A 14,453-nucleotide genomic window follows, 5' to 3' on the forward strand; every position below is an offset into this window, starting at 1 on the left:
TTGATGCAATCACTTTATCTGAGGATGAGAACGAGCCACCTATTAGCCGAAGGCGTTTATTGGACGACTCAGGTACAACTGTTGTAACATAGAAAAATGTGATGAGATCCTATCCGCTTCTTTCCGCATCCTATCCGAGGCCACATTTTCAACTGTAAGTGTCTGCAATTACGTGTTACAACTTGTAACTGTTTCTGCCCGCATCCTATCCGAGGAACATCTGAACTGCGTCTACCTGCAATTACGTGTTACAACTCTAACTGTTTCTATTGAAACAGCGTGCAAGTGGTGATTTAACATCGCTCTTGATATCGTGGGGCGCTTATCCCGTGCCCTTATAGGGAGTGCAACAAAATGGTTGTTTTGCTGATGCAATTGATTGTCGAAGTTATTTCTTTAATGTATCGTGATTTTCTAACGCGTTGAAATAGAGGAATGCACGCATAATATTCTTACGGGGGGCGCGTGTATTCTTTTACATTACATTAAAGTTATCGTCTTTTATGTAATATTAAAATTAGTATTTTTTAAAATACATTTCTGAAATTTTTAAAGGCAATTTTGCGATAAATTGATTTAAATCGTCGACAAATTGGTAAATGCAACGTGTATATTATTTTCTTTTTGAAATATTCGTTTTTTTTTTAAATATATTTTTTAGCGTAAGAGCGGAATTTGTTTAAAATACATGTCGCTCATGCTTCGTTTTTTTTTCACACATAATTGAATATCAAGAATTTGTAGTTAGATCTTTTTTGTAAAAACATGGTTAATATAATGTGCAAAATTTCAATGTTATCAATTGCATCGCCATAATTTTGTTATATAATTGATGAAAAATGTTTCGTCATCTTGAGAGAAGGAACAAAGAGTCGTTATTCTTAATGGTCTCTACATATTTATCTAGATATCTATCTATCTTTGAAATCTAGAAACAGATATCTATCTCGATAAATAGATATTTAGATTTCCTATGCTTTTACCATCCCCCTCTCCGATTGTTTTCTTGTAAGCCTTAAGCACAAAGTGCAAAATCATGTTATCACAGCAACGTTACATATGTAAATTGATTACGCTCATTTTCGATTATATAGACGCAAACATATAGCATAAATAATTTTTTTTCCCAAGAAATTTCGATTTTACGCCTCGTAATATACACATAAAATGTGTGAATTAAAAAATATTATAATTAATATACAAAACGATTAAATTATTAATTGGTTGCAATTAAAAATTAAGTATAATTAATAATTTAAACAGAAAAGTTATACGTATTATATTTTTATTTATGTTTACAATATTATTGCTGAAAATTGAAGGTTGTTTTTATAGTTACACATTGTATATCAAGTATTTTTTAAATTTTGATTTGCAGGTATAAAAAATTCAACGATGGCTAGTAATTCAAGAGGAATACCCCGTATACAGGTCTTTAGACCGACATACGAGGAGTTTAAAGATTTCACGAAATATGTGGAATATATGGAGAGTCAGGGTGCCCATAAGGCCGGTTTGGCAAAGGTGATACCGCCATCCGAATGGGTCCCGCGGAAGGACTACGAGAAGGAGGATCTGGACCATCTCGTCATTCCAGCGCCAATCCGCCAAGTTGTTATTGGAAAACAGGGACTTTATCAACAAATTAATATCCAAAAGAAATCGATGACTGTACAGGAATATAGTAAATTAGCCAATTCCGATCGTTACGCTACTCCACGTCATTTCGATTATGAGGATCTGGAGAGGAAATACTGGAAGAACATAACGTATGTCGCGCCGATATATGGCGCAGATGTGTCCGGTTCCTTAACGGATCCGGACGTGAAAGTGTGGAATATCAATCATCTAGGAACAATTCTGGATTATGTCACCAAGGATTACGGTATATCGATCGATGGCGTCAATACGGCTTACCTGTACTTTGGAATGTGGAAAACTACGTTCGCCTGGCATACGGAGGATATGGATCTTTATTCCATAAATTATTTACATTTTGGTGCACCGAAAACGTGGTACGCTATACCTCCAGAACACGGACGTAGGCTGGAAAGACTGGCCAACGGCTTCTTCCCAACTAACTATCAGAGTTGCCAATCGTTCTTACGCCACAAAATGTCTCTGATATCTCCCCAAATACTAAGGCAATACTCTATCCCATGTAACAAAGTAAGTTTTTTTTTCTACTTACGTTGATTGCATATTTGAAATTCCTTTCAGTTATCTTTCACAACCTTTCGTATCTTTGTCCTCACAGATAACGCAAGAAGCTGGAGAAATAATGATCACATTTCCATATGGCTACCATGCTGGTTTTAACCATGGATTCAATTGTGCGGAATCCACCAATTTTGCGACACCTAGATGGGTAGAATATGGAAAGAGAGCTACGCAATGTACCTGCAGTAAAGACATGGTCAAAATATCTATGGACACCTTCGTGAAACGTTTTCAACCAGATAGGTGTGTATCTGATATATTTTTTTTAATAATTCAATTTTATAATGTTACTCGCTAAACATGATACATTTACATTTAAATATTTACTATAATTAATTTTCTAATAATGTAGGTATGAATTGTGGCTGAGAGGCGAGGATATTGGTCCCCATCCTGAGGATCCTAGGCAGACTGCCGCACCAATGCCGTCAAAAATGGATCTGTTGTAGAGATGTAGTATATCTTTGCCTTGGGTGTGCGTTATTGCTACGTCTCCGGAATAAGTCTGGAAAAAATGTAAAAAATGTAAAAATATATTAGGAATTCCGTATATATTAGGAAACATAATAAATAAGTAAATACGTAATTTATAATATTAGAATTACGTGAATAAGGAAAACAGCCACACTAGATACTGGATCTGGATACATAACTATTGCATACAGATAATGTAGGACAATAGTAAGGAGAAAGGATTAGGATTAGAAGGGTGCATGCATACTAATTATCGACTGTTATTACTATTATTTACTATTATTAATATGTAACATATACGTATAATGTATAATTCCCTGAAATCTTTACGACAAGGAACTAAAAGAAACTTTTTTCAAAAACTACTAGCAACTAAAAGAAACTTTTTTTAAACTGTGCTAAACTAAATGGAACGTTTTATCACAATCGATATATCCATCACATATAAAACCTAACGTTAGTAACGTTATTGCACAAAATTATAACAGTAAAATAAAATAATAGATAAAGATGTTTTTTTTTAGTCTTGTCCCCAACTCTCTTCACTAAGTGAACCCAAGAAGAGTAGACTATTTAGTCGCTTTCCACTGAGTCTGCTTCGTAAGTCTGATTTAACAATTCCAGCTTTTGAGAACATGCGCTCTGAAGGTACCGAGGTCGCAACTACAGATAAATAACGCATTGCCACTGTAAAAAGTGTCGGATAGGCGGGTTTAAGCGTTTGCCAATGCTTAAATGGATCTTGATTTCGCAGAATGGGTGGCTGGTTTAAATATTGCTGTAATTCAAGATTCACACCACCAGGCTCATCGACAGATGGTGTAAATGGTGTGCATGAATCGACTAAACTGTCATGAAAAGCCCACACGTTGTACTCATTAGTTTTGCTTTCGGTTTGCGATTCTAGATGGTCTACTGTATTTGATTCCACGTTATTATTAACAGCGACAGTCTTTACTTGACGGTTAATGTATGATACGGCATCGGCAACATCTTCTGGTGACTGGAAATGCATGCGTTTATATCGCGGGTCCAGAATAGTTGACACTGCAAGTATCTGATATGATTCAATTTCTTCAAAACGTCGCGTCGTTGGACTTCAGACAAGATGCTGTCTTTGAATGCCTTGCCTTCAACAGTGATAGGAATGCAGTTTTTTATGGTGGCTTCCATGCAGTGAATTAAAGGAATCACCATACTACTAGTTGGATACGAGTCACCACTTATCTCGGTAGTAACAAATTCAATTGGACCTAAAAGTCGTACAGTGTCTTCTAAAATACTGATTTCCTCGCGAGAAAGTGCTGTGGGAGCCGTTCGGCACGTTAAAAGCACAGGATAGATATAATCTTTTAGTTCTAGAAAACGTTCTATCATATAATAAGTTGAATTCCACCGCGTTGGCACATCCTGCTTCAATTTCAATGCCGTACTGTCAGTTTTTCCATCACGTATTTGCAATCGTTTTAGTTCGTCAGATGCCACAACGCTCCGTTTTGTCACAGACACGATAGACTTTACTTTGGCAATAATTTCACCGATACGAGGGCTCAGTTTTATAGCGTCTGGAACTAAGTGGGACACAATATGCGCAATACAAGGCAGGTGCTTTGCACTGCCAAATCCGTCTGTGATTGCTTTCTTCATATTGGCAGCGCTATCAGTGACGACGGCTATGATACTCTCTACATCTATACCAAATGATTCTATTACAGATATTAATGTCTCTCTGACATAGTTGGCAGTATGATTCTGCATCAGTGGAAAAACACCTATCGTTGCGTTTGACAAGACTAGCTCGTGTCGTAGATAATGAATTGTAACGCCAAGGTAGCTTTGATTGCTCACATCCGTCCAAATATCACACGTTAGTGTAAACGTAGAGCTAAGCTTTAGATCTTCTTTAAAACTGTCTTTCAAAAAGTCATACTTAGCATCAATCAGGCGAGTTATGGTTCTTCTGCTAGGAACGGTATATAGCGGGGCTGCTCTATTCATGAGCCGCTTAAAGCCCTTACTGTCCACGATGGATAGCGGTAGATTTTCTGATGTAATCATAAACAGAATATCATTCGTGAGTTTATTTGCTAAAAAACCTCCATCTAAAAACAGGGAAAAAAGAAAATTTCACGTAGCGCGACTTGAATTTTACTTGATTAGACTTTAAATCTAATAATATCTTACTGAATCTGTTGTGTAGCAGTAGTAGCAATGGTGAATTATACCACAAAGCTACTTGAGTGCAGCCAAAAAATAAACGACATATGATTCATAAGAAGAATGTATTATTTTTTATAGAATAAATGTATAAAGTCTGAATTCAATATACCTTGCATTGTTCAGGTACATTACATGGATCTATATTGAAAAGTTTTTACAGTACATTGTGGTCTATTGTACAGTTTGATATTGATTGATATTGAATCTAAGAAAATTCACTTACCTATTTAAAAAAAAATTAGTTTATTACAATTTTCGATTTTGATAAATAATGCACGCAGACATATCACGCCGGTTATATACTATAATTCATTTAGAAATAAAAATAAATTGTATATATGTAGTTCATTATTAATCTTAAATGGCTGCAAAATTTTTAATATGCTACAAAAATAGCGTTAAGAGATCTATGACATCTTGGAATTTGTGCATATTTTACTAATTACTTAACATTGATTAATGATACACGTAATAGAAAATATGTACAAACGTTCAGTCCTCTCAGACTAAGCAAGGTGATGTCTTTGTGAGAGTGTTGCTCATTTGTAACACTGTACAGCTTGATCTTGAGAACCGCCGATCATCTTCTCGAATGAGTAGATAACAAACTGCACCATAGATCTCCTTAATAGCAACAAGTTCATATATGAGTAATATTCATATTTGCGTAATCCTTGTCACGTTATTTCGGATTGATGCTATACGGTGCTTCATAGTTTCTGCCTGGGGAGGTGCCGTTCTCCGCCGCTGTTGTTTTCAGCAGGCGGTTCTCGATCACTGCCTTTGACGAACGAACATTTAGCGCTATCTTTGTCATTTAAATAGATTTTACGTCATTTATGAGAGTGAGCTAGAGTGCATATAACAAACGCAAATAATTATTTTTATTCAGTGAATACAATATTCTTCAAAATACACATTATAGAGTGTGTCTAAATTATGTCAATAATGTAACCAAAAAAAGGAACAACGATTTACATCATTTGCTAATAATAAAAGTCACAGTTTGTAAATAAATAATTCTTGAAATTGTATACAGTAATCAGACTATGAAATTAAATTTCCTACTGCGTGATACGTCCAGAATATTTCTAGATTTGCACATGACATGTATAATATCACTGTAGAACATTATAATCTATGTTAATTGAATAATTTCAGTATTTTGTAATGTTTCAGATCAACATAACATCATCAAGAATTATTACCTATTTCTGTATACGTATAGTTGTATACGTATTTTATTAATAGATTAATAATATCATTTTAAATATTATAATTTTAATATAACAATAAAAGTTAAATATAAATAAGAAAAAGTCTAATATGTGTATCATTTCCTATAAATAAAAGAGTATTGCTGCGCATAATATGGCTGCGATTTCTAGGGCGGGTAGATGGTAGTGATAGGAGTAAAAATATCGTAATGAAAATAATTCGTAACGTTAAAAAATGAAATATCGTAGTTATAATATTGCAGAATAAACGCGTTCTGACCGTTTCTGTCCGGAATTTTTACCAGGGGCGGGACAAATACCCGCATTTGATGCAAAGTTTAATGTACATTTAAAGTACATTATGCGCGCATTGGCGCTCCTTGAGTGTAGCTCAATTAAAAAATAAATATATATTGTTTTAATTAATATATTTATTGTATAATCCCCTCCTTGGTTAAAATATAATATAAAGATATCTTCGTCGACGAGAAAAATCACAGACCGTGCAGTTCGATAGCTAGCAAAAGAAGTTACCTCGTGAGAAATTCGCATTTATTAGGAAAATGTAGAATGAGAAATGCTTATAATGAGAAAGTAGCTCATCATCAAGTCAGAACATTTCTTTATATAGAGACATAGGGTCTGTTTTCTATTGCTGAACTGGCTGCACTAGTTCAGAGTTTATCTTTTTTCCTTTTAATGATGTGAAGTAAAAAAGATAAACTCTGAATTAGAGCAGCATGTTCAGCAATGGAAAACAGACTCATAAATATTTTTAACCAAAAATCACGTTCTTTCCTTAAAAAATATATGTCGTTATCGGAAAAGGAATTAATTATGGGATACCCTATTTATAGCAGATGTAGGAATTAAACAATAACGCTACATGTAATGGTTCGCGCAATTTCTAATGCGCACTTTCTTTAATTTATTGATAAAGAACAGGAAAGAAATCCTATGACTCTTCCTTTGTACTGAACAGTTATACAGAACAAGTTTTTGATCTCGTTTATAGTAAGATGAGAAAACAATATATTTGCATTAACGCTTCGTGGTTGCTTTACTCAGGATTACTACGCGCGCTAATCGATAACATAATCACTTTTAATATTTCTTGTTTACGAGAAACGTGTAGTTAAAATTCGGTATAAGACAAGATTCGGTCTCTTACGTATTTTTGGACACAAGTTAAAAGTAATTTGCTAATACTATGCATATAAAATATTGCGGAAATAATATTACATTCTCCTGGTATATATAGCTGCAACTTCGTCAGAATTAATTAAACAAGATTGGGTACTGAACACTTATATTTGAACTTCATTTTACGATAATTTGTACCATTGTAACGTTTAATTTGGTTAACTGAACAGTAACTTTTCCTCTATCATGGTATCATGAGTTTAGAACTTAAATATAAATGGACTATGCAAAATAGTCCAGCAGTTAATTGAGAAATGCGTTAATGAGCCATCGTAGAACTCGAGAGAATTGGAACAATCATCTTCGGAGCAATCGGTTGCTTAGAAAGAATTACATTACATCATCAATATGTCCTTACGCTAGACATGCATTTTGCTGCCTTTCAACAATCTCATACATGTAACAGCGACAGTTTGTAAGCGCTTTTGCCGTTTATCGTCCCAGTAATTCTTACATTATCATTTGATTTTCACTAAAATAAATCACAAGCAATTATTATTGTTAATATAATATTGGTCGCCCTTAGCCAATTCTGCTAATTCTTATAATTACAACGAATGTTACATTATGAGATTATTGATCAATGATCCCTATCACCATTTTGTACGATAAGGTTAAAATTTACTCCTCTGCAGAGATTTACAAACGTATGTAACAGATGATGTTGGTTAAATGGCGCCTTCTTGTAGCAACGCGAAGAAAAGATTTCGAAAGCCGTGTTTAAATAATTTATAATCTCAAGTATTATACATATTGCTTTTCTCGAGCGTGCATCTTGGCATTTGTCACAAATCGTCAGTAACATAATAAATGCATCAAATACATTCGATGTACGAATTATTCGCAAAGTTTAATAGAAAATGTGATGTAACTTGATATTTCTTTACAAGAGAATGTAAACTGTACTATCACGGTTCTCAATATCTCAATATTCTCTGGTTGAAATTCAGTCTTATAAACAAAAGGAGTTATCTACATACTTAAAGCAGACTATCTTTACAGAGAAAGAGAGAGAGAGAAATCATTATGTCTTATATTACATTCTTGAATTATTGGTAAGAACCTAAGATTTATGCATCTCGCATAATCGCATAATTTGTAAAAACCTATTGAAACAAACTCTTTTCACTATTCTAAGTGTTGGGACACCAGTAGAACCCGATTATTTATGCGCACAATAACGCATAATTGAGACCTTTTGCAGCATAATGTCATTTTCCCGCATAATTTCGCATAATGTTGCCAAAACACCGTATTTTCATCATAACATATCATAATTTCACGAGTTTAATCACCTCTATCAAGTTAGCCCCCCCTCCATCGCAAAAATAATCCGCACCTATTAAAAAATTTAGTGCTATTTATATGTGCTAATGTGTTGCTCTAGTCCGGATTTTGTTGCTCAAGCCGTTTAGCAGGAAACGGCGATGAAATATAATGTTTTTAGAAAATACGTATATCCGAATACTTAACAGAGAGCACTATATTGACTACATCTTAAACAACGTTATATTTCTAAAATGTTTTTACGCTATCTTAAAGCAACAAAATAGCAACAAATTCTGGTATAAACGTTTTTTTTTTTATTTAAGCACTTTATATATATTTTTTCGCATGGGGGCTAACTTGACACTGATTCTAGCCTCACCACATACTAAAAAACACATATAGTGCTCAAATCCAAAAAAACAAATACACCAGAATTTGTTGCTTTTTTGTTGCTCCAAGATAGCGTGAAAACATTTTTGAAATATAAGGTTCTGTAAACAATGCCACTAATAAATACTGCATCTTCGACCGTTATCTACGACTTCGATGGTTAAAAACTAAGTAAAAGAATTTGTTACTCGGCTCTCTTTGGTCTTAAAATATTATATGAACCGTGCCCTATTAGAATATGCAACGTATGATTTTGTTGCTCGCCCCTAACTGCAAATAAACAAATTATTTATCTCCGCGTCGACCGTTATCTACGACTTCGATGGCTAAAAATTATAAAGTAAAAGAAACTTTTACTTATATAGTTTTTAGTCATTGAAGTCGTAGATAACGATCGACGCGGAGATAAATATTTGCAGTTAGGAACGAACAACGAAATCATACGTTGCATATTCTGGTAGGACACGGTCTATAGAATATTTAAATAACAAAAAGACCCGCCGGATTAGAGCAAATAGATGACTAGAGCAACAAATTAGCACATAAATAGCGCTAAATTTTTTAATAGGTGCGGATTTTTTTTACAATGGTGGGGGGGAGGCTAACTTGCTAGAGGTAGTTTAATCACAGTTAATCGATATACATTCAAATTCGAATCTAGTGAATTCTGGTCAACACTTCTGTACCTTTATTTTTTTAGTTCAGTTACTAGGTATTGCTTGTGTTGTATCTCAAGAGATACTTTTAGTTTATTTTATGTTCTTCATTTCATTAATTAAATTTTATAACAATTATAACTCAAGTTAGAAAATTCCATGCATATTTCATACTTAAATTTAATTTTTTTTATTTAATAAACTGCCTCTATAGATGGATTATTGTATCTGTATTTTGATTTCTTATTTCCCTCGACCCTCAGTGTACTCATTAAACTCCATCTCTACTGCTAGACAGTGGTTTGTCCCAAAGCAATAATGGTATTTAAAGTACATACTAAGAAACAAGATCATACACACTAAAATTCAGCTTATTTTAGACCGCATAATTTTGCATAATTTCAATAAAATTTCACGCATAATCAGGCATTTTTAAATGCATAAATCTTAGGTCCTTAATTATTGGGTACAGAAACGACCCTTTGCAATTGAATTAAAACTCTACTGAAAACTTAAGCTTTTATTTCGATTATTTACCGAAAACTGGAAGCTGTAAATGTCTCTTTAAAACACATATGTTTCTGGCGAATGTTAGGGAAGAGATTTTGCCTTTCTTTTTTTTTTTCATATATAATAAAATGTTTAAAACTTTGTGTGTATACAATAGTTGCAATGCATTTTTTAAATAATATACTTTAGACATTTAAATCTAAAACAGCTGGAATTTATTATTGCAAAATACAATAAAATATAAATACATGAACAAAGAATCTTATAAAATAATGTGATGTAATAAAAATGTAAAACAACGGCAGTAAATCGATAGAATATTCGCATTTTTTAAATAATATACTTTAGACATTTAAATCTAAAACAGCTGGAATTTATTATTGCAAAATACAATAAAATAAAAATACATGAACAAAGAATCTTATAAAATAATGTGATGTAATAAAAATGTAAAACAACGGCAGTAAATCGATAGAATATTCGCATTTTTTTTCCATAACGTGATCTGTGCGCTGAATTGAGCGAAGAGATATCTCGAAATTAATAATAAATTAAATAAATTAAATACCGAAGATCGATGCGAGATGATCTCGTGGAATTTCAGAGAAAGGCAAAGTCTTTTTACAAAAATGCATACATTACTTATATAATGCTCATCGATCGGCGGTAGCGTTTTCTAGTACTAGTTATAACAGGAACCGATACAGGAGCGGGAGGTGTTACAGGCGTAACTGGCGTTATCGGTGTAAGAGGAGTTAAAGGAGTTTCAGCCATTTGGGCTGAAGAGGGGGGCCTGAGCTACCAAATGTAATTTTCGGTTTGTGGAGCTCGCATTACTCCCACGCCTCCGCCAAGCCTCCTGTAATTCATACAACCACATAGTTTCCATTGATTCTGTTCCGGATCGTATACTTCAATTGTTTTCAGATACGCAGTTCCGTCGAATCCGCCTACTGCATACAATTGACCGTTTACTACCGCTAGACCCACCTGAAATACACGATGACGATTGTTAAAATCTGATTTATCATTTTATAATTGTGGTTAAATTTTGAAATTCAAACATTGATGTTGTCTATTACACGGACAAATCATCTAACTGCTCTTTCATATATTTTCATGTTTCAAGATATCTGTAATCCTTATAAACAAAAAAAAACTTACTCCACTTCTCCTAGATGTCATCGCTACTATAGGACTCCAGGAATTCGTATGCGGATTATAACGTTCCGCGCTGGAAAGCTCCATACAATCGTCTCGTCCTCCCACAGCATAAATTACATTATTAAATACAGCACAGCCTAGATGTTTACGTCTCGTAGACATCGGGGACACTTGGGACCATTTGTTCTGTCTTGGATCGTATCTTTCTACCGTATTAAGAGGTGACTGTCCATCAGACCCGCCGATGGCATATAAATAACCTCCGAGCACTGCAACCGCCACTCCCAACCTTCTGGTAGTCATTGGCGACACTTTAGACCATTTGTTTTCTTTAGGATCGTATCTGCGAAGTTAAATATATCGTTACAAAGTGCTAACACACTATTTTACATATTTGTATATGTATTTGAACATTTGTCAGAAAATAATTAACATAGATACTTTACCTTTCCACGTGATTAAGGCATTGCACTCCATCCTGGCCTCCAACCGCGTACAGAAATCCATCCAATACAGCAACACCCACGCTGGTCCTGCAGGAAGTTGTAGGAGCGACGTCGCAAGACCACTGATTCGTTTGTGGGTCGTATCGCTCGATGCTATTTAAGTAGCTTTGTCCGTCATGCCCGCCGACCGCGTATAACAAGTCATTTAACACCGCTACGCCCACTCCGCATCTCCGTTTGCTCATCGGTGCGACCATTTTCCAATCGGCAGTATTAGGATCAAATCTCTCAACGCTGGCAATAGCGTCACCCGAACACCATCCACCAACAGCGAACAACACCTCCCCCCGTCTTGTAGGCTTCCTGGGTCTCGTCCTAGGTCCCTGCATCAATGGTCTTTCTTGCGGCAAAAGTAGGTAATTCTTCGCTTCATCCACGAGATCTCTGCAAGCATCATCAGAACGAACCAATAGATCCGATCCGACGGTGCCGACTAAAAATTTTGGACTGAGTAGTGGCAGTCGCACGTGCTGTAAGACTTGTGCCAGATGTTGCCTTCTCTCCGTGACATTGTACTTCACCCAATTCATCACGGCGCTAAAAACCTGCTCCTCCGTACGTACGTTTAATTCATCCGATGAAATAATATCTACCAACTGTCCGACAGGTAGCAACAAAAATTCTTCGCTCTCCATTACCTACAAAGTACATAATAAAAGCAATAAATATCTCTAAATCGGAAAGTAACAACCAACGTCATATTTTTCATGAACGTGTCATACCTCTTGGAAATTATGTTGAGTAAATTTATCGGCAATACGCAGAAGTTCGCGGCACGAGTGGGTATCCGCGAACGCCCGAATACCCAAGCAATTTGATGGATCTAATTGGCGTTTGAGAAATTCGCAACATATATCTTGAATTTCTGCTAATTGAAGAAGGCACGCTGCTGGAAGGAGAGTTTGAACATTAGCTTCTTCGACGATAATGTGAGAAGTGTAACAGAAGTCTATGAGTAACTCCATAGCCATTTCGTCTATGTCGCGTATCGTTACTTCAGTCTGTCTAGATTCCGCCAGCTCCCCAGTAAACATGGCCCTGAAAGAACAGAGAAAGAGAGACATAGAATTTGTCACAAGATTACGCAGTTCACTGCAATACGTTTAAATACAAAGAAAAATAACAAACGCGCGTTTGCGTCATTATATCATTATTACCTGAAGTATGGGCTACATGCTGAAAGGATGACGCGATGGGCGAATATCTTTCTGGAGCCGACATTGAGGACAACGTCGCACAGCTCCCGATGACGGCGTAGAACATTAAGCTCGGTTAACGTCGCGCGAGGATGCTTCTCAGAGGTATGACTGAGGCGTGCTGGGGAGGGAGCGCGTTCCACGACTATTTCGCCCATCCTCTGCGAGGATGGGGCGCCCGCAGCCACTCTCCCCGAGGCACCCCTAGTCCCCCCGGCTAGCTGGAGGCGCAGCGGGGGTGACGCCCAGCCCCACACGGAATCTATCTGCAACACCATTCACCAACCACCGCAGGTCTCAAATGTGCCTGCAGCAGGTCCCCTAATGTTGTGTGGTTTCCCTAGAACGACAAAATGTATCTTTAATGTCATGTGTAAATACATATTCCTAAGTAAATAAGATATTTGTTAATCATTGCTTGTGTAGAAAGTAATTAAAGTAATTTGTTAAAGTAAAGTGTTAAAGTAATTTGAAGTAAGATACTGATTAAAATTAGGAAAGGGTTAAAAAAAATACATACATAAAACATATTCTAACTTCTACACGAGAGGTACCAAGGCTTTATATAACCATGTGAATCATTCAGAGCAGTGATAAGTGCGATCCCCTTCTTTGAAATAGCGTGTGTTTAGATGGTGTCTCATCTGACATCTCTTTATGTTTCTTTCTAGCAAATATATCTCCAGGCATACCGATTACATTTTTGTGATTTGAAAGCCTTCACACGTTGGTTAGTTAAAGCTTCTGAAAGCTCGCATGCACTCCACATTCAAAATCCAAACAAACATAAAGAGAAACGTGTGTAGACGGCAGCCTTCCCACTAAAATTTCCAGGGAATGGACAATGCAAAGTGCGAGAGACCGAGACGACCGGAGACGAATGTTTACGTCGCGGGCACGATCGAGAACAGGCTGCGAATGTAACGTCTCGCCAGATCTCTGGAGCATCCTCGCACCTCATCGTAAAAGAGGATCGTGAGGGACGCAGGTGCAAGAAGCATGTCGCTCGCGAGGAATGTGTGTACAGTAGAGATCAGGATTACCGCAGGTGTGTACGCACTTTCGTTCGCTTTCCTCGGACCGCCAGGCGATATCAATGAGAGGGAGAGAGAGAGAGAAAGAGAGAGAAATAGAGCTGTCAGAGCACTGTGCTCGCGGTCCTCGGTTTCGGTGCTCGCCGACGTTTTTGTGTCAGCGTGGCCTCCCGTCGCGTAACATCGGACGATTCGGACGTCGCCGACGGCGCCGTTGGCGTTTGCGATCGTAGTCAAAAACACACTGCCGCACTGCGAGCTATCACGAGGATGCTCTCATTTTGACGTTTTCCCGTGACGATGCATCACGGTGCGCGTCTCTCGTACCCCGACCGCTGTCGTGAACTCGCCTCGACTCGACCCAACTCCCATAAGATAGAGGGGTTGGAGGTTG

At 36.5% G+C, this 14,453-nt stretch overlaps 3 protein-coding genes across 4 annotated transcripts; 1 reads left to right on the forward strand and 2 right to left on the reverse strand.

Annotated features, from left to right (window-relative positions):
• The first annotated feature begins 1,312 nt into the window (after positions 1 to 1,312).
• Positions 1,313 to 2,752, forward strand: LOC139822907 (probable lysine-specific demethylase 4B). Its single transcript, XM_071795086.1, has 3 exons — positions 1,313 to 2,169; positions 2,258 to 2,463; positions 2,573 to 2,752. Exons 1-3 carry the CDS (start codon positions 1,396 to 1,398, stop codon positions 2,667 to 2,669), a joined length of 1,077 nt encoding a protein of 358 aa, XP_071651187.1. The 5' UTR covers positions 1,313 to 1,395; the 3' UTR covers positions 2,670 to 2,752.
• Positions 2,753 to 3,214: 462 nt separating this feature from the next.
• On the reverse strand, positions 3,215 to 5,030 carry LOC139822731 (E3 SUMO-protein ligase ZBED1). The gene is made up of 3 exons (XM_071794684.1): positions 5,024 to 5,030; positions 3,653 to 4,796; positions 3,215 to 3,542 (listed from the first exon to the last, which is right to left on the reverse strand). The coding sequence occupies exons 1-3, from the start codon at positions 5,028 to 5,030 to the stop codon at positions 3,215 to 3,217; spliced, it is 1,479 nt and encodes a 492-aa protein (XP_071650785.1).
• A 1,990-nt stretch (positions 5,031 to 7,020) lies between these two features.
• On the reverse strand, positions 7,021 to 14,453 carry Dbo (Kelch-like protein diablo). Of its 2 annotated transcripts, none has more exons than XM_071795033.1 (6): positions 14,086 to 14,453; positions 12,987 to 13,365; positions 12,552 to 12,867; positions 11,770 to 12,467; positions 11,324 to 11,666; positions 7,021 to 11,149 (listed from the first exon to the last, which is right to left on the reverse strand). In XM_071795033.1, exons 2-6 carry the CDS (start codon positions 13,301 to 13,303, stop codon positions 10,958 to 10,960), a joined length of 1,866 nt encoding a protein of 621 aa, XP_071651134.1. In that variant the 5' UTR covers positions 13,304 to 13,365; positions 14,086 to 14,453; the 3' UTR covers positions 7,021 to 10,957. The 2 variants fall into 2 exon arrangements, with proteins under 2 accessions (XP_071651134.1, XP_071651133.1); XM_071795032.1 differs by having other exon boundaries at positions 14,069 to 14,453.

This window comes from Temnothorax longispinosus, chromosome 12 (assembly GCF_030848805.1).
Source record: "Temnothorax longispinosus isolate EJ_2023e chromosome 12, Tlon_JGU_v1, whole genome shotgun sequence".
Taxonomy (NCBI): Eukaryota; Metazoa; Arthropoda; class Insecta; order Hymenoptera; family Formicidae; genus Temnothorax; species Temnothorax longispinosus.